The sequence below is a fragment of the Bubalus bubalis genome, chromosome 14, assembly GCF_019923935.1.
Source record: "Bubalus bubalis isolate 160015118507 breed Murrah chromosome 14, NDDB_SH_1, whole genome shotgun sequence".
Classification (NCBI taxonomy): Eukaryota; Metazoa; Chordata; class Mammalia; order Artiodactyla; family Bovidae; genus Bubalus; species Bubalus bubalis.
The window spans coordinates 17512342-17530201 of record NC_059170.1 but is presented as its reverse complement, the minus strand read 5'-3'; the positions used below and the strand labels follow the sequence as shown (position 1 = coordinate 17530201).

General features: G+C 43.0%; 2 protein-coding genes across 7 annotated transcripts in view; one reads left to right on the top strand and one right to left on the bottom strand.

The window, feature by feature from the left end:
• The window catches only part of MROH8 (maestro heat like repeat family member 8), a 60273-nt gene extending 46972 nt beyond the window's left edge, over positions 1-13301 (bottom strand). For 2 of the 4 annotated variants that reach the window (XM_025263490.3, XM_044927669.2), the window contains exons 1-4: positions 12430-12618; positions 7769-7890; positions 5344-5489; positions 1598-1720 (exon numbers count right to left, since the gene is read on the bottom strand). In XM_025263490.3, the coding sequence (XP_025119275.1) occupies positions 1598-1720; positions 5344-5489; positions 7769-7865 (366 nt within the window). In that variant the 5' untranslated portion in view covers positions 7866-7890; positions 12430-12618. Of the gene's footprint in view, positions 1-1597; positions 1721-5343; positions 5490-7768; positions 7891-12328; positions 12619-12818 lie in introns of those variants that run through there. The other 2 variants (XM_025263488.3, XM_025263491.3) reach the window with 2 other exon arrangements.
• Positions 12655-17860, top strand: part of RPN2 (ribophorin II) — a 51750-nt gene continuing 46544 nt past the window's right edge. For 2 of the 3 annotated variants that reach the window (XM_025263493.2, XM_025263492.2), the window contains exons 1-2: positions 12655-12688; positions 16597-16790. In XM_025263493.2, the coding sequence (XP_025119278.2) occupies positions 12670-12688; positions 16597-16790 (213 nt within the window). In that variant the 5' untranslated portion in view covers positions 12655-12669. Of the gene's footprint in view, positions 12689-12834; positions 12966-16596; positions 16791-17860 lie in introns of those variants that run through there. The other variant, XM_006051724.3, reaches the window with a different exon arrangement.

The following is a 17860-nucleotide window of genomic DNA, read 5'->3' as shown; positions in this document are numbered from 1 at the left end:
GTATTTTGCTACTGGCTGGACAGGTTCAGGTGCAAAGCATGGGTAAATTCAGCGTGCTTGTGGATTCAGCTTGTGGATCTTCTGAGCTGACTGGTTGAACTATGTGTCAACCCACTGCTGCCAATTTTTGTAGAGGTGGGACTGTGGAATCATGCCATTTTGGCTGAGTCCTATGGCTGCATATAACTCTCTTTGCATGGAGCAGAGCCAAGTAAAAAGCTTCACTCACCCTTAAATCTGCATCATATCATTCTGTTCTACTTAATGTATTACTTGGAATTTTCTCAACCTACTTATGAGTTGTAGTCACTTCCAAACTAACTGTAAACTCTTGAAGGGCAAGGAATAACCCTTCAGGAAATTTGTATTCTTTTCAAAGCACCACAATGTTCTGGGTACAGAAGATCTTTGATATAGTCTGGCGTGCCTATGGCCTCACTCACTCAGTTGTGTCTGGCCCTTTGGTTCCCCATGGACTGTAGCCTGACAGGATCCTCTGTCCATGAGATTTCTCAAGCAAGAATACTGGAGTGGGTTGCCATCTCCTTCTCCAGGGCACCTTCTCAACCCAGGGATTGAACCCATGTCTCCTGTGTCTCCTGAACTGAAAGGTGGATTCTTTACCATGCCTACCACTTAACACACCCATTAACAGGTTAGCCTTCAGTTCTGAAAACTAATCATCAATCTAATCAGCCTTACAATTCTGTGCACCAATAGGTGTACCTATGGCTGATTCTTGTTGATGTATGACAGAAAACCACAAAATTCTGTAAAGCAATTTTTCTTCAATTAAAAAAATTTTTTTAACTGTGCTTGTCTAAGTGCATCTGGATCCTTTGACATGGAACAGACCACTCACTACTCCTCTGTGCCCTTACTAGACTTATTTAAACTTTTGTTATAGTCTCTGTGACACTTGATTGGCTGCAGGAACAGAGATTATATCTTTGTGGCCTCTGTTCCTAGGATACTGTCTGGAACTGTCAAGTACTTAGCAAGGCAATGCATGAATGAGCTGGTGGCAGAGTGTGGCTAGAGTTAAATACAAACAGGACAACAATAAAAAGGATACCATCATGTTTCTCAAATGCAAAATGTGTGTTAGGTACTGTGTTCTGTGGCTGGCATTTATTTATTTAATGCTCTCAGTAGCTATGTAAAGTACTGGGTTGGCCAAAATCTTCATAACATCGTATGGAAAAATCCAAACATAATTTTTCGCCGCTCCATTAGATACAGCTATTCTCATTTTATAGATGAGAATACTAAGGCACGGAGAAGTGTAGTACTTTCCCAAAGTCACACAGCTAGAAAGAGGCAGAAGTGGCACTGAACTAGGCATTTGATTATAGAATCTGCCTCAGAACTACTGCTCGCTTATTTAAATGCTGTTCCTTCCCTTACTGCTGCTCTTTTAATTGGTTTTCAAGGCTGATTATCTTAGTGGAGTACCCTGGGTATTTCTCCTCTATGCAGAAATACTGATATGAAAAAGAAATTGAGGCAATTGATAACATAGATGAAGCCACTAAAAATTTTGTTGTCACAGAATTTGCATGGTGACAATAATCTGGGATAAGGTCAGAATACTTACACTTAGCAGATGCACAATGTCTGCTATGTGGCTGTGAATGAATGATTCTGTGGTTTCATCAGAAGGTAAAGTTCGGCTGAGAGAAGACAAAGATCTCAGGGCTGTCAGCTTCTCAAGTTCACTCTGAGTTTGTGGGAAAATGATAAAATCACAACTCTACATTATAATCTCATTTGATAATTGTTAAAGGCTTTTGAAAAGCTTCTTGAAATGTTTTAAACGACTGACATCTCATTCAACCCAAGATTAGCATTTTATTACAAGGAATAAAGAAGTTACAGAGGAATAACATTCCTCGTCCAGTGGCCCTGCCTGAGTTTGGGTCTTCATTTTCCCTCTCAGCTAGATTTTACTAAGTACTCCATTACGGCTCTATCCACCTTTAGTCTGCATCTCCACCCATCTTCCCTGTTTGCGTGCTGTGTCGCTCAGTCGTGTCCGACTCTTTGCAACCCCATGGACAGACCTGCCAGGTTCCTCTGTCCATGGGGATTCTCCAAGCAAGAATACTGGAGTGGGTTGCCATGCCCTCCTCCAGGGGATCTTCCCAACCCAAGAATCAAACCCAGGTCTCCCACATTGCAGGCAGATTCTTTACCGTCTGAGCTACAAGGGAAGCCCTCCCTGTTTACTGTTTCTTAAAGGTGACTTCTGACACTGTTACGTCCAGCTCTCCTGATGTCATTAAAAATTCATTATTTTGAGTCTTTGTTTTCTATGAAAATACAAGTTCTGATTTGAAGAATAAAATCTTTTGTATTATTTCCTTTTCTGATTATAAAAGCAATATCTATCATACAAACTTTGAAAAAATAAGGTATTAAGAAGAAAGCAAAAGACACCAATAATTCTATATATCACGAGAAAATTTCTTCCAGTCTTTTCTCCCCTACATGTAGATGGTATAAATTGGTATAAGCCTTCTGGATAGCAAGTGGCAATAGTAGCAATATATAGCAATGGCCTGATTTTCTATCACCTGTATTAGTAGAACAAGCCTACATTGGGTTACTCTGTTCCCGTTTTGTCCCCTTCTAATCTATTCACCCAGCTATGACCAGTTTCATGTCACAAAATGCAAATTTGATCAGGTAACTCACTCTCTACTGAAACTCTTTTCAACAGCACCCATTAAAGTCAAGGCCCTTCTCCAAGTGACCACAGCTAACTTCTGCCATTTCATCTTCCGCCTTGCCTGGTAGCATACTGAGTTTTAGTCCAGTTAAGTTTCATGCTGCCCTTTCTTGCTTTGGGGCCTTTCTGCCTTCTCAATTGTCTACACTTTTTGTTTACTGACTGAAATCTATATATGCTTTAAGACTTAGATCATGCATTCTCTCCTGAAGTTGGGTTAAGTACCCTTCTAAGTGTATCCATAAACCACATGTATATATTGCTAACATGGTATTTGTGATACTGTGATAAAGTTGCCTTCTTACTCATCTATTACCCTGATGCTGTGGATTTAGGTCAGGGCAGGGAATGGGCCTTTTTTTTTTTTTTTTTCAATTCACTGCAGCAATCCAAGAGCTTTATTAATTACAAAGAAATCCTTTAGAAAGCCCTACTGACGTGAAGTATAAAGCAAAGTCAAAGTCAAAAGTGAAGACCAACACTTTGGCTTTAAGTCTTAAAAAAATTTTTTTTTACTGGCATCATACATAGAGAAAATATAAAACTTGTTGAATTTTCACAAACCCCAAACATCTGTGCACATATATTCAAGGGAAATGAAAACTGGATCTCAGAGAGGTATCTACACTCCCATATTCACTGCAGCATTATTCACAGTTAGATAGATGGCACAGTGGTAGAGTCTGCCTGCCAATGCAGGAGATGCAAGAGACATGAGTTCAATCCATGGGCCGAAAAGCTCCCTTGAAGTAGGAAATGGCAACCCACCCACGACTCTTGCCTGGAGAATTCCATGGACAGAGGAACCTGGTGGGCTGCAGTCCACGGGGTCAAAAGGAGTCAAGACACAGCTGAGCACACACGAACATGGAAATAACCCAAGTGTCTGTTGACAAACGACAGAGACCTTGGACACTGCTTTAGACGTGCCAGGCTTCCCTGAGTTCATCAGACATTCTCTGACTCTTTCTGCCACAAAGCTGTTAAATGTTTCATTTCCTATTTCTGGAACGTGCGTGCATGTGTGCTGTCACTCAGTCATGTCCAACTCTCTGCAACCCCATGGACTGTGGCCCCCAGGCTCCTCTGCCCATGGGATTCTCCAGGCAAGGATTCTGGAATGGGCTGCCCTGTCCTCCTCCGGTGGATCCGCCCAACTTAGAGATCAACCCTCCAATTTTAACTTCTCCTACTTTCTCCTATTCATTCCTTAGACTTGAGCTGAAAGGTTACTTCCTCAGGAATGCCTCCATTTACCTCCAGGTCAAGACAAATTCTTTTGTTATATGCTCACACAGAATGAATGAATGTTTCACTTAAATAATGAATACTGCATTATTAAGTAGGATAATACAGATCTATAGTTACTGACCAAGAAATTTCTTTTTTCTCCCACTATCTCTGATGCATGCTTTTCTATAATTACATGTATTTGTATGCACAAGAAAAAGTCTGAAAATACATACACCAAAATGTTAACAGAAATTATCTTAGGAGGAAAACTGCTAAGTCACTTCAGTCGTTTTCGACTCTGTGCGACCCATTAGACGGTAGCCCATTAGGCTCCCCCGTCCCTGGGATTCTCCAGGCAAGAATACTGGAGTGGGTTGCCATTTCCTTCTCCAATGCATGAAAGTGAAAAGTGAAAGTGAAGTTGCTTAGTCATGTCTGACTCTTCGCAACCCCATGGACTGCAGCCTATCAGGCTCCTCCATCCATGGGATTTTCCAGGCAAGAGTACTGGAGTGGGGTGCCATTGCCTTCTCCGTAGAAGGAAAACTAAGATAACTTAAATCTTGAGGGGATTAGGGAAGATTAACCTATACCTTTTATTATAGTTTTCTTTGTTTTTATAGGAAATTTAAAATTTTTATAAACATGATTATCAACATAAAAATAATGTAGAAGAACATGTAAATATATTTATTATAAATACAAAAAATAAATATAAAAGTATTGTGGATAAAGAATGCCACCTGCCATTTCAGTGAACAAACAGTGCTGCGCCTGTCAAGCCATCAGCCATTGGAGCTGCTCCGTACCTTCTCACACGCACTAAAATGATTAATTTGAAATGTCTGCTTTTGTGATTAGCAGTCCATCTTTTGGTGCTTTCACTACATAGTTTTTTTTCCCCATCAAAAACTCCTTTTTATCCTGACTCCTCCCTTAGCAACAGTCCCTCAGAGCTATCTAAAAGACTGTCATTCCAGTCCTTAGTGTTAGCTGCTCAGTCCTATCCGACTCTTTGTGAGCCCAGGGACTGTAGCCCACCAGGCTCCTTTGCCCATGGAATTCTCCAGGTAAGAATACTAGAGTGGGTTGCCATTCTCTTCTCTAGGGCATCTTCCCAACCCAGGGATCTAACCTGGGTCTCTTACATTGCAGGCAGACTCTTTACCATCTGAGCCACCAGGGAAGCCCTTTAGTCCTTAGTAACACCTCCGAAAAAGCCGAACTCTTCATTTGCAGGTTATGCTTTTTTTTTTTTCAGTTGACAGTATACATATAAATCAACTTTATAGCCTATAGTATAAATGTTTTATATAAAAATTTTTAAGATATTTGATAGATGAATAATTGGAATGCCTTGGAAAATTGCTTGTGCGTACCTTTAGTTCACCATTAAAAAACTTCTGGATGGATTGGATCAGCTGCTCAACAATGACTTCACCGAGGGGGCCTTGGTGGGTCAGGTGTCTGGAGGTGTCTGTGAGGGATTCCCTGAGGAGTCCAGGGATTTCCGAGATGTCTGAGTCTAACACCGGAAGAAAGACATTGGATGATGCCTCTGTACTGTGTGAAGTCACATGGTTTAGTGGGGAGGACCCCTGGACATCAAGATAGACAGGTCCTGTTCTCACTCTTCCTATTTCCTCTGCAACCCGGGACAAGTCTCTTCCCTTCCTATGCCTGTTTTCTCAATTACAAATCCAATGTTCTCCAGTGAGTGAGTGAAGTCGCTCAGTCGTGTCCGACTCTTTGTGACCCCATGGACTGTAGCCTACCAGGCTCCTCCGTCCATGGGATTCTCCAGGCAAGAGTACTAGAGTGGGTTGCCATTTCCTTCTCCAACGGCCTCCAATGTTCTCCAAGGGCCTCCTAAACTACAAACACCTTTAAGGCTGAGCTGAGGCAGGAGGGTTATAAGAGCACGGATTTTTCTCAGTCTGAGACTAGTTTGAATCCTGGATCCGCCACTTACTAGCTATATGACATTCATTAAATTAGTCTGTCTCTTAGAAGCTTAGATTCCTCACCAATAAAACAGGGTTATTGTTGGAGACTGAGTGAGGTAGTACATACAGAAGACTTTCTCAGTATGTGGCCCACAGTAAGCACTTCAATGGTAGATATTCTTCTGTAAATCCAAAAGTCTTTGAGCCTGCAGTGACTAGAGCTTAAAATATAGTGGCCTCTTGTGCTTATGATCTCTTTCCAAGTGGAGCAGGTAGCTGAGTAAGTGCTTGAGGTATCTCCTTCTTGACCTGAGATATAGTGGGTTGGCCAAAAAGTTAGTTTGGGTTTTTCCATACCATCTTATGGAAACATCTGAACGAACTTTTGGGCCAACCTAATACTTTAACAGCACAGGTTCCAGAGTCTGCCTAGGCTCACATCCCGGTTCTGCCTCTTCTAGCTTTCTGACTTTATGCAACCTTAGTTTCTCTGGGCCTATTTCTACATTTCTAAAATGGGGATGATAACAACCTTCTTTATCGAGTGACAAGGATTCTGCTGGCATAATTTTCCTGTTCATGTAGTTTTTAAGATTATAAAATACACCAATTCTGTTTAATAAACTTTTCAGGAAAAAAGGAACACTCTGATACCAATTACAGTGATTATAAAATAAATATATCATGATTAGAAATTATACAATGTGACAATGTATATCTTATAATTGAGGAAATACAATAATTTTATTGCCAGTGAGGAACATAGCGTTTTCCTTTGGGACTTCCTAGATTCAGGTCGTTTTATATCCTTGCTTCCTCCATTTCTGATACCAAATTCCTTATTCCTATTGGGCAAATAGCCTTCCTAGTTCCTCCCTAACACACCTATCAGCTGAGGGGTTCTCTACTTTAGTTCGCTTAGTGGTTTCCATGACTACTGTCTTCTGTACATTTCTCCCACTTCCTGCCATGTGTCTGTTGTCTACTGGAAGCCTATGTTCCTGTTCACCTATGATCTTTGCACAGGCTTTCCTTCTGCCTGCTTGTTTCTTCTTCCTCTCCCCACCTTCCCTTCCTCTCTTTGCCTAGCTAACCCCTACTCATCCATCAGAGCTCAACTCCAGGATCCCTTTCCTGAATCCCCTTTGCCCATTTTGGCTAAGTATCCTCTGAGCTGCTAATAAACCTTTCTCTGTCTGCTCATTACTTCCTCCCCAACCCTTAATCACACACATTATACTGAGCTCCAATCATTTGTTTATAAGTACACTGTTCTACAGCTAGATCAGTGTTGAGAGAACAATAGGGCTTCGATAAATATTTGTTGAATGAATGTACAAGTGAATTAATGTAGTTCCTCAAACACACTGTAGCTGTTCAACTTTTTCATAGTACTTACTACAATTTGTAATTACTTTGTTTGTTGTCTGTTTACTTTTTGGGGGTCATTTTCAAAAAGCACTATAATGTAAATCCTATGAGGGCAGGGATCACATTGACCCTGTTCATTGTTGTATGCCCAGCAACTGGTCCTCAAAAAATGTTTTTAGAATAAATGAAAGATAGTTATGCTGTAACCCAATCCAGCAACCATCCACATCTACCTCTCCCTTCTCAGAATCCTTCTAGCACTTAGACTCGGTACAAGCCTTTAGGATGATCTGTTTCAGGACCAAGTTTAGATTTCTATATACCTAGAATAATATATCATCTCATTTTGCCAATCACATTCCAAGGTCCTAAAGTCAGGGACCAAACTCGCTGTCAAAATCTAGTGGACAGCTGGTCATCCTGAAATGTCACTTGACAAGAGATTCCCTGTTCCCAGCCCCACTCCTTTATCTTTCCCCCATTTCACCTGTAAGTTCAAGGCTACTTGGTTGCTTTTTAATATCCTCTAAGTTGCCCAGCTGCAAATCCACACTTCCTGAATCACTGTCAGAAGCACAAGGCATCACTATTTCTTCTCGACCACAGATCCTAGGAATGAAGAGGGGATTGGAAAAATTAGTTTTTCAGGACGGCTTCTGTCTCATCACTCAAGTGAAAGTTTAAATGTCCCCTTCTCAGACAGGCATTTATTGATCACCAATCTAGATTAAGTAGCTTCTCCCTACCCAGTCTCATATTTATTTGTTCATTTCTTGCATAGTATTTAATTATTACCTACAATTATCAAGTTCATGTGTGTTTGTTTACTGACCATCTCCCATCAGACTATAAACTCCACGAGGGAAGAAATCTTGTTGACGTGGTCACAGTTGTATATTTGATATGGACAGAGTAAAGGGACAAAGTAGGTGATTAAATAGGTAATCCCACTAAGGAATCATAAGTAATGGAAAAAGTATGGGAGACCCCTAAGTTAACAGTCACTCTAGAAAGCAGGTCTACCTACGACAAAACCAAGAACAAAGCTGAGCAACAAAACTGTGCAGCAGGGAACTTTCCAGGTGGTCCAGTGGTTAAGAATCCACCTTCCAATGCAGGGGATGCAGGTTCCATCCCTGGTCTGGGAACTAAGTTCCTACATGCTGCAGGGCAACTAAGCACATGTGTTGCAACTAGAGAAGCCCTTGCAACCCAGCACGAGAAGCCCACTTACTGCAGCCAGAGGAGCCCCCATGCATAGCAACTAAAGAAAGTCCACACCCTGCAGCGAAGATGCAGAACAGCCAAAAAAAAACAAACACCCCCAGAAACCTGTGCAATAGAAGCATGAGGTATACCCATGCACAATAAAACAATAGGGGAATGAGACCCACATCCTGTCCAATGAGGGCAGTAAGTTAATGATTCCTATTTCATGCTCCTCTGCACACACTAAAAAAGGGATAAGGTGACATTATACTGAAACCTGAGCTGATTTACCATTTATGGTGTTCGTTACCATCTTTTTGCTCATTTTTCACTGTACCATGACAGTCCCAGTTTGAACATGTAGAGATGAGAAAACTCCCCCACCTGATACAGAGGAGGAGGAGCTGATGATGGAAGCTCGATGTCCACTAAAGAATGAGGGAGAAGGTGGTCTTCTCCCTCTCCCCACATTTCCTTTGAGTATAAAACTGTAGGGCAGTATGTTCTGAGCCCTGCGCCCTCCTGCCCATCTGCTTGTAAACCTCACAAGCATCCTATTCTAATAAATCACTTCTTATCTATAACATTGCCTCTCAGTCAATTCTTTCTGTGTTGAGACATAAAGAACTGGGGCTCTTTGGAGCCCCTGAAACATATTTCTGCGGTTTCATCCTCAGTACCTAACATATTGTCAGCCTCATGAGAAGTGAATGGATAGGTAAAAGATACTACTCCACTGATAAAAGAGACTGAGGCAGAACACTGCCCCTCTCTCAGCCCCCTTTACCCTTTCCTACTTTTTCTTTCTTCTTATCTCACAGTACCATCTATCATTCACTTATTAATGATATTGTTTATCATCATTATTCTTCTACTAAAATGTCTTGAATATTCATTGGAAGGACCGATGCTGAAGCTGAAGCTCCAATACTTTGGCCACCTTATGTGAAGAACTAACTCACTGGAAAAGACCCTGATGCTGGGAAAGATTGAAGGCAAAAGGAGCAGGAGGCGGAAGAGGGTGAGATGGTTAGATAGCATCACTGACTCAATGGAAATGAATTTAAGCAAACTCCAGGAGATAATAGAGGACAGGGGAGCCTGGCGTGCTGCAGTCCAAGGGGTCGAAAAGAGTGGGACATGACTTCAGTTCAGTTCAGTTCAGTCACTCAGTCCGACTCTTTACGACCCCATGAATCGCAGCACGCCAGGCCTCCCTGTCCATCACCAATTCCCGGAGTTCACCCAGACTCACATCCATCGAGTCAGTGATGCCATCCAGCCATCTCATCCTCTGTTGTCCCCTTCTCCTCCTGCCCCCTATCCCTCCCAGCATCAGAGTCTTTTCCAATGAGTCAACTCTTGGCATGAGGTGGCCAAAGTACTGGAGTTTCAGCTTTAGCATCATTCCTTCCAAAGAAATCCCAGGGCTGATCTCCTTCAGAATGGACTGGTTGGATCTCCTTGCAGTCCAAGGGACTCTAACAACAATAAACATGTAACTGAAACTTTAAAAGTGACTTATTTTCTGAATCAGGTAATAATTTTCAAACATAACACAAATATTTTCAAGTTTCTGTGCTATTTATAATGTAAAATCTACAGATGTGATATATTTTTAAGTTTAATCTCGATTAACATTATCTCCAACATTAAATTTACACAATAACAAAGCAATAAGTCAAGCCCTGGTTTGTAGCATTTGCTGACTCTATGGTATAAATATTCCATTTGCAGCCAAATCAAGCTACCAATGTTACTGGGAAGAGATGGGCACAGCATGATATAATATTTCCACCATTCATATACAGTAGATACAAGCTACCACAAAAGCACAGACAATGGTAAAATAAAGGAAAATAATTAGGAAATGATGAATTTTGTTTTTAATATACTTTATTTCAATTTAAGTATATATAATTTAATTCTTCTAATAGCTGTATTTAACAACGAATTTGCAAAATTCCTTTCACTTATATATTTTTTACTTAGATATAGTTGATTTAGGGAGAATGCAATGGCAACCCACTCCAGTACTCTTGCCTGGAAAATCCCATGGACAGAAGACCCTGGTAGGCTGCAGTCCATGGGGTCACGAAGAGTTGGACTCGACTGAGTGACTTCACTTTCATTTTTCACTTTCATGCATTGGAGAAGGAAATGGCAACCCACTCCAGTATTCTTGCCTGGAGAATCCCAGGGACAGGGGAGCCTGGTGGGCTGCCGTCTATGGGGTTGCACAGAGTCGGACACGACTGAGGCGACTTAGCAACAGCTGCAGCACAGTTGATTTATGCGCTTTCCAGGTGGCACTAGTGGTAAAGAACACATCTTGACAATGCAGGAGGCATAAGAACCTCAGGTTCCATCCCTGGGTCAGGAAGATCCCCTGGAGGAGGGCATGGCAACCCACTCCAGTATTCTACCCTGGAGGGTCCCATGGACAGAAGAGCCTGGAGAGCTACAGTCAATGGGGTCACAAAGAGTTGGACATGACTGAACCAACTTAGCATGTATGCACATATAGTTGATTTACAATGCTGCGTTAGTTTCTGGTGTACACCAACGTGAGAGGATATATAGATATATACAGAAAATATATTCTTTTTCTCATTCTTTTTCATTGGTTTACTATAGGATACTGAATACAGTTCCCTGTGCTATACAGTAGGACTTTTCAGTTCAGTTCAGTCGCTCAGTCGAGTTCTACTCTTTGCAACCCCATGGACTGCAGCACACCAGGCTACTCTGTCCATCACCAACTCCTGGAGCTTGCTCAAACTCATGTCTATCGAGTCAGTGATGCCATCTAACCATCTCATCTTCTGCTGTCCCCTTTTCCTCCTGTCGTCAATCCTTCCCAGCATCAGGGTCTTTTCCAATGAGTCTATTCTTGGCAGCAGGTGGCCAAAGTATTGGAGTTTCAGCTTCAGCATCAGTCCTTTCAATGAATATTCAGGACTGATTTCCTTTAGGATTGACTGGTTTGATCTCCTTGCAGCCAGTCCAAGGGACTCTCAAGAGTCTTCTCCAAAACCATAGTTCAAAAACATTAATTCTTCAGTGCTCAGCTTTCTTTATAGTCCAACTCTCACATCCATACATGACTACTGGACAAACCATAGCTTTGACTAGACAATTTGACTATTTCAAACTTGGCAATTTAAAAAAAGGCACCAGAGATCAAATTGCCAACATCCCAGTAGGACTTTGCGGTTTATCAAAATTTCTGAGAAATTTAACAGTTGACTTTCACAAGCCAGTATGAGGCTTCAGCACACCACTGGTTGTCTTAGTATTGAGGTGGAGTTCTTTACATATTCTAGGTCAGTGCTGTCCAACAGAATATTCTGTGACAACGGAAATGTTCTATATGCTCTATAATTGTGCGCAGTTCAGTATCATCTCCACCAGCCACATGGGGCCACTGAATGTTTGAAATATGGTTAATACAAATGACAAACTGAATTTTTAATTTTAATTAAATTCAAATTAAAATATCCACATATTTAATGGCTAGTATACCATACAATAGCACACTACCAAACAGAGAAAGAACTGACTCTTCCTTGTTTGGGACAGTAATAGACGGTAATATCCAGGACACTAATGATTGTAAAAGTTATTTCGCACTGTGACTACTTTGTATTCGTAACAGTTAAAAGCAGATTATAGTCAGACTGTCCCGGTTCACATTTTTAAATTTTCTTCTCTATAAAATGGAAATATTAATAGTACATATCTCACAGACTGGGGATGAGCAGTGAATGAAACAAAGTACATGGAGCGTTTAGTACGCTGTCTGGCTATCCCGTAAACGCTGAATAATCTGAGTTACCTAATTAATAAATTCTTAGACGAGTCACTTCCATTGGGATTTATATTCTCCTCACACAAACGTATGCAGATCAGTTAAAAAGTAACTTATAAGTCACTTACTAACAACCGAAACAATCTTCAGGGAAAGCTGCTATAATTTTCTTATTAAAAAAAAAAAAACCAAAACCGCAAACCGCTCAAATATTGCTGGCCCTTTTCCACCGGACCCTTTCCATTCCTTTAAAATCGGCCGGGTTGCAGAGAGACGACTGAGTGACGGTGCGACCGACCAATCACAGGAGGCCCCGTCTCGGGCCCACCCCCGAGGCCTCGTCCAACTGCCTGCCGGTGCCTTCCGGAATGGGACCGTTGCGAGGAGGTCGGTTCCAAGTGGGCCGGGGCGCGGGGGGGAGGAAGCGGACCTGTACGCGCGGGCCGTGGCGCACTGCGCGCTCAGCACTGTGCAGCTGGTGAGTGCCGCCCGGCCCAGCGGAACGGCGGGGACTGACCTGTGCCTGGAGCCCATCCCAGCACACGGGGTCTGCCGCGAGTCCCTGGCGTCCCCTCCGGAGCCCTTTTGGAGCCACCTTCCCGAGCGGAAGTCCGCCTGCGGCTCGGGCCCTGGTGGGACCTGCTCGGAGGAATGGCGCTGCCGGGTGAGGCGTTGCGCAGGGCTCGACAAGGGGGTCCCGCGGCCTACACGCCTTGGCGAGTGGGCCGTCGCCCGCGGGGGGCTAGAGCTGGCCATTCGGGTGCCGGCCAGGAGGGGTCCTCTTCCCCTGCGGGGCAGGGGCATGAGCTCGGGCTCTTTGGGGGTCCGGCGTCTGACGGGGGGCTGGCCAGCGGTTGGGACTGCGGGCGAGTGGAGGAGAGGGTGGCGGTGGGTACGGCGCGAGCTACGGGTCTCCCCGAGACCCAGTCGGGAACCGCAGCCGCGGCGAACTCGCGGTCTGGCTTCACCCATTCATTTGACTCGCGCCGGTTTCCGGGCCAGGTGGCCTAAGAGTGAGCTTTTGGCTAAATCGTCCTTCTTTGGACCATAGTTTCCTGTTCAGTGAAAGGGGTTAGAAAATCACACCTCTTTGAGAGCTTACTAGCGTGAGTTCTGAAGTTAAGATGTCTCCGGGTACAAACTTGCAGTCTGCCACGTTTTCGTAAAGTGACCCTGTGCAAGTTACTTAGCTCCTCTGCACCTCAGTTTCTCATCTGTTAAATAGGTTAGTCTCGTAAATTACAATGGGAGTTAAATGAGACCATTTCCCTGCATAGTGTAGAACAGTGCGCGGCAATCAGTAAGCACTCAGTAAACTGAACTGTATTGCCAGGTATTGAGAGGACACTGCAGGATGCAACCTCGTGTAGTCTCACAGCAACTTGGGAAATGTGTACTATTTTATTATTTCCACTTGACAGACGGAATCTCAGAGAAGACAGGTAACTTGCCCAAGGTAACAATGAATAAATCTGTGGGCTCACTGCTCCATTATTTGACAGGTTGAAGATAATAGAGTTCCTGCAGTTTGATTCTCAACTAGTTAACCTGTCTTAGGGCAGATAACTATTTCTGAGACTCAGTTTCTTTGTCTGTAAAGTGCACAGACTTGGGTATTGTGAGGATTTAATGACTAAATGCACACAGAGTTCTTTTGTATTGTGTGGGCATACCAGCCATGTGTTAAGTGCTCAGATTACAGTCCCCAAAGATGTAATATCGTTAATATTGTTGATATGAGATGGGAATATCAGGATACTGGCACAAGTGCTATGTTAGAGGAACTTGCAGTCTAGCTGGGAAAATGCTGGTCATAGTTACTAGATCTTAATGTACTGAGTACATGCATGTATTCAAGGCACTGGGTCAACATTAGTATCTGGATCCCTCTTTTACATCTTTACACGTATCAGCAATTCTAATTGAGTTCTAGCCAGACTCCAACCATTTGGTCCCCTGGTTTAGATCACCACCATCTTTTTTCTTGAGGTATGGCTGTGGTCTCCTGACTGGTGTCTCTTTTTCTATCCTTGCTCCTCTGTAATCTCAGCACAGTATTGTTTGTTCTCAACACAAAGTTCCTGTTAAAATGTAAATCAGATCACTCCTCTGCTTAAAATTTTCTCAGTAAAAGCCAGAGTGCCCATAGGGTCGTCTGGGTTTGACCTTTGCTGTGTCTGTCACCTTGTCCTACTTCTCACCCCTTGCTTAATCCTTTCCAGCCATGTTGCCCTCCTGGCTAGTGCAGAAAGTCCCGTCTGCACTCCAGATTCCGGGTCTCTGTACTTGCTTTTCTTCTTGGGATAGTTTCCCTCTGGATATCTTCATGACTTGCTCCTCCTTTTCCCTCAGGTTTATACATAATATCTCTATTGCTTAGTTAGGCCTTCAGAGGCTGCCATGTTTAAAGTTGCAGCTCTTCCCAGATATCCCTTATGTTCTTTATTTTTCTCCACAGCACTTTTCACCTTCTAAGATGATGAATAATGTTTCTTAGTTATTTTGTGTCATGTCTTTTCCCACTAGAGTGTAAGTTCCATGAGGTTAGGGGTTTTTGTTCCGTTTCATGTTGTATTAACACCAAAAATAGTTCTTGGTACATAGTAGTTATTCAGAAACATTTGATGAATGATGATCCACATTACAGATCTCTTTCTAGTTTTTTTAAAGAGCTTTCACATTCTTTAGGTTATTTAATACACACCAGGGCTTAAGTAGCATGAACACTCATATCCCTAATGTAGGCATCCCTTCATCAACATTCTCCCAAAAATAGTGGAGTGAGAACTCTTTAGATGGACCTGGATATGAGTCCAAGATTGGCTGTGTCTAAAGGCTGTTCTGGTTGTCTTTCTTATTTGTAAAATACCTTTCTTAAGGGGTTCTACTTCAAACTGAAGTAGACGATATAGGCAAAGGGGAATTATAAATGTTAACCTTGTGATTACTGTTATTTGGAATGCAGACTGTTCATGAAGCTGCCTGTTTGAAAGGATTTTATTCCAATGAAGAGTAGAAATGTTGGACTCCTGGCATTTCCCTCTGTCCCCTGGGGCATAATAGATGAGGACTGATTTTATTTTCCCATTTATTCAGCAAATATTAATTCAGTACTACCATGTGCAAGGCTTGGAAATACTGGGATGAATAAAAGCAACAGCCTATCCTCGTGGAGCTTATAGTTTAGCAGAGAAATCAGACATTACTAAATTTAGTTGTAAAAAATACTACATAGAATTGCAAGTTGCTTTGAGCAGATAGAGAAACGACAACAATAATGTAAAGGAAGGAGTAGTTAACATTTATGTAACCCTTATTTATATACATGCCACTAAGATACTCTAACTTAATGCATGTAATCCTAACAACCCTGAGGTAGATACTGGTATTATCCCACTTGAGGAAACTGAGGCACAGACTGGTCACATTGTAACTGCCATGGCCACCTGGCTAAAAAGTGACAGAGCTGAGATTTAAACCTGGCCCTAGACACCTTGTGTTTCACCATAGAACTGGGACCCCATCCAGAGGAGGGCTGCTGGGGGGCTTCTTAAGGAAGAGATGCTGCTGCTGCTATGTTGCTTCAGTCGTGTCTGACTCTGTGCGACCCCATAGATGGCAGCCCACCAGGCTCCCCCGTCCCTGGGATTCTCCAGGCAAGAATACTGGAGTGGGTTGCCATTTCCTTCTCCAATGCATGAAAGTGAAAAGTCAAAGTGAAGTCTCTCAGTCGTGTCCGACTCTTAGCGACCCCATGGACTGCAGCCTACCAGGCTCCTCCGTCCATGGGATTTTCCAAGCAAGACTACTGGAGTGGGGTGCCATTGCCTTCTCCAAAGGAAGAGATACTTGACCTGAAATCTGAAAGTTGAAATTAAGCAGGAGAAGACATGCCAAAGAGCTGGGTAGGAAAGAATACGACTCGTTAGAGGAACGGAGAGGAGGGCAGAGAGCCACAGATGAAAGAGTAGGGGAAGAGATCCCACTGGGAAACAGGCAGGGCCACGTGAGGACTCGGGTTTGGATTTGTCCTAGGAGGCATTGGAGCTACAAACATACCTGAGACGGGAATGGCATGATGAGCCCCTTGCTTTAGATGCCCAGAAGCTGCTGGGAGAACTGTCATTCAAATAGTTGAAGACTGTGCCCATCGGTTCCCCAGGTGGAACCTCCCATTTCTTCACCCTTCCTTACATGACTTGGTTCCCAGACCTTGGTGAGCCTCATCATTGGAACTGTGTATAAAAGTTTGAATAGTGTGGAGTGTATTTATTAAACAATCATTTCCCCCCAAGGTTCAAGCACTGTCTTCCTGTTGGCCCTGACAATCATAGCCAGCGCCCAGGCTTTGACGCCCACTCACTACCTCACCAAGCATGACGTGGAGAGACTGAAAGCCTCTCTGGACCGCCCTTTCACAAGTTTGGAGTCTGCTTTCTACTCCATCGTGGGACTCAGCAGCCTTGGTGCCCAGGTGCCAGATGTAAAGGTGAGATCGCTTTTGCCTTGGTGGCCTCATTCCCTCACTGTCTTCCTTTTGTTTACTTCAAACCTAACTCGTGCTTATTTGAGAATACCCAAGGCTAAGCCAATATCTTAAATATTTATATCAATCTGACAGATCCTCTTTTTTCTCCTGAATGAGTAATGTATGTTAGTACCATGCCAGGTGTTTAGTAAAGTATAAAGAAGACGAAGTCATAAATCCTTTAGGAACTTTTCTGTAGCTTTTATTGAAACTTTTACGGTGAGGCTGGGGTTTCCTGGTAGCTCAGACGGTAAAGAATTATGGAGATCGCAGTTTGATCTCTGGGTGGGGAAGATCCCCTGGAGAAAGGAATGGCAATCCACTCCAGTGTTCTTGCCTGGAGAATCCCATGGGCAGAGGAGTCTCACGGGCAACAGTCCATGGGTGGCAAAGAGTCAGACACGACTGAGTGACTTCCATTTCATTTCACTTCACTTACAGTGAGGGTATACTTGTTAAGTGCCCCTTGTGTGTGGCTAATAAATATTAAAGGAGTTCAAGATGGGTAACATTCATTTTTATTAAACACTGACAGTTACAGCATCAGGCAATTCTGATGTGTTTTTTGGATCTTTGATGAGGAAAAACGCATCATGACTGAAACCTTTCCTGGATTTAGGAAAAGTCTTAAATTGTGAATTTACATTTTATTTATTACAGCAACATGGACAGCCTAGGGTAGGGAATTAGGGCCAGGTTTCTCACATAAGTCTTGTGTCTCAGTTTCCTACAGTTGTGTAACAAATTACTGTGAACTTAGGGATTTAAAACAACACTCATTTATGAATGGATAGTTCTGTAGGTCAGAAGTCGAGACAGGCTTGGCGGGGCTGTCTGCTTAGTGTCTCATAGGTCCCTTTGAAGGTGTTGGCCAGGCTTGGCTCTTAACCATAGGCTCTTCAGGTTGTTGGCAGAATCCAGTTTCTTGTGGTCGTGGGTCTGAGGTCCCCGTTTTCTCGATGTCAAGCCAAGGGCTGCTGTCCATTCCTCACGACCATCTCCTTTCTTCTCATCTTGCCCTGTTCCCACTT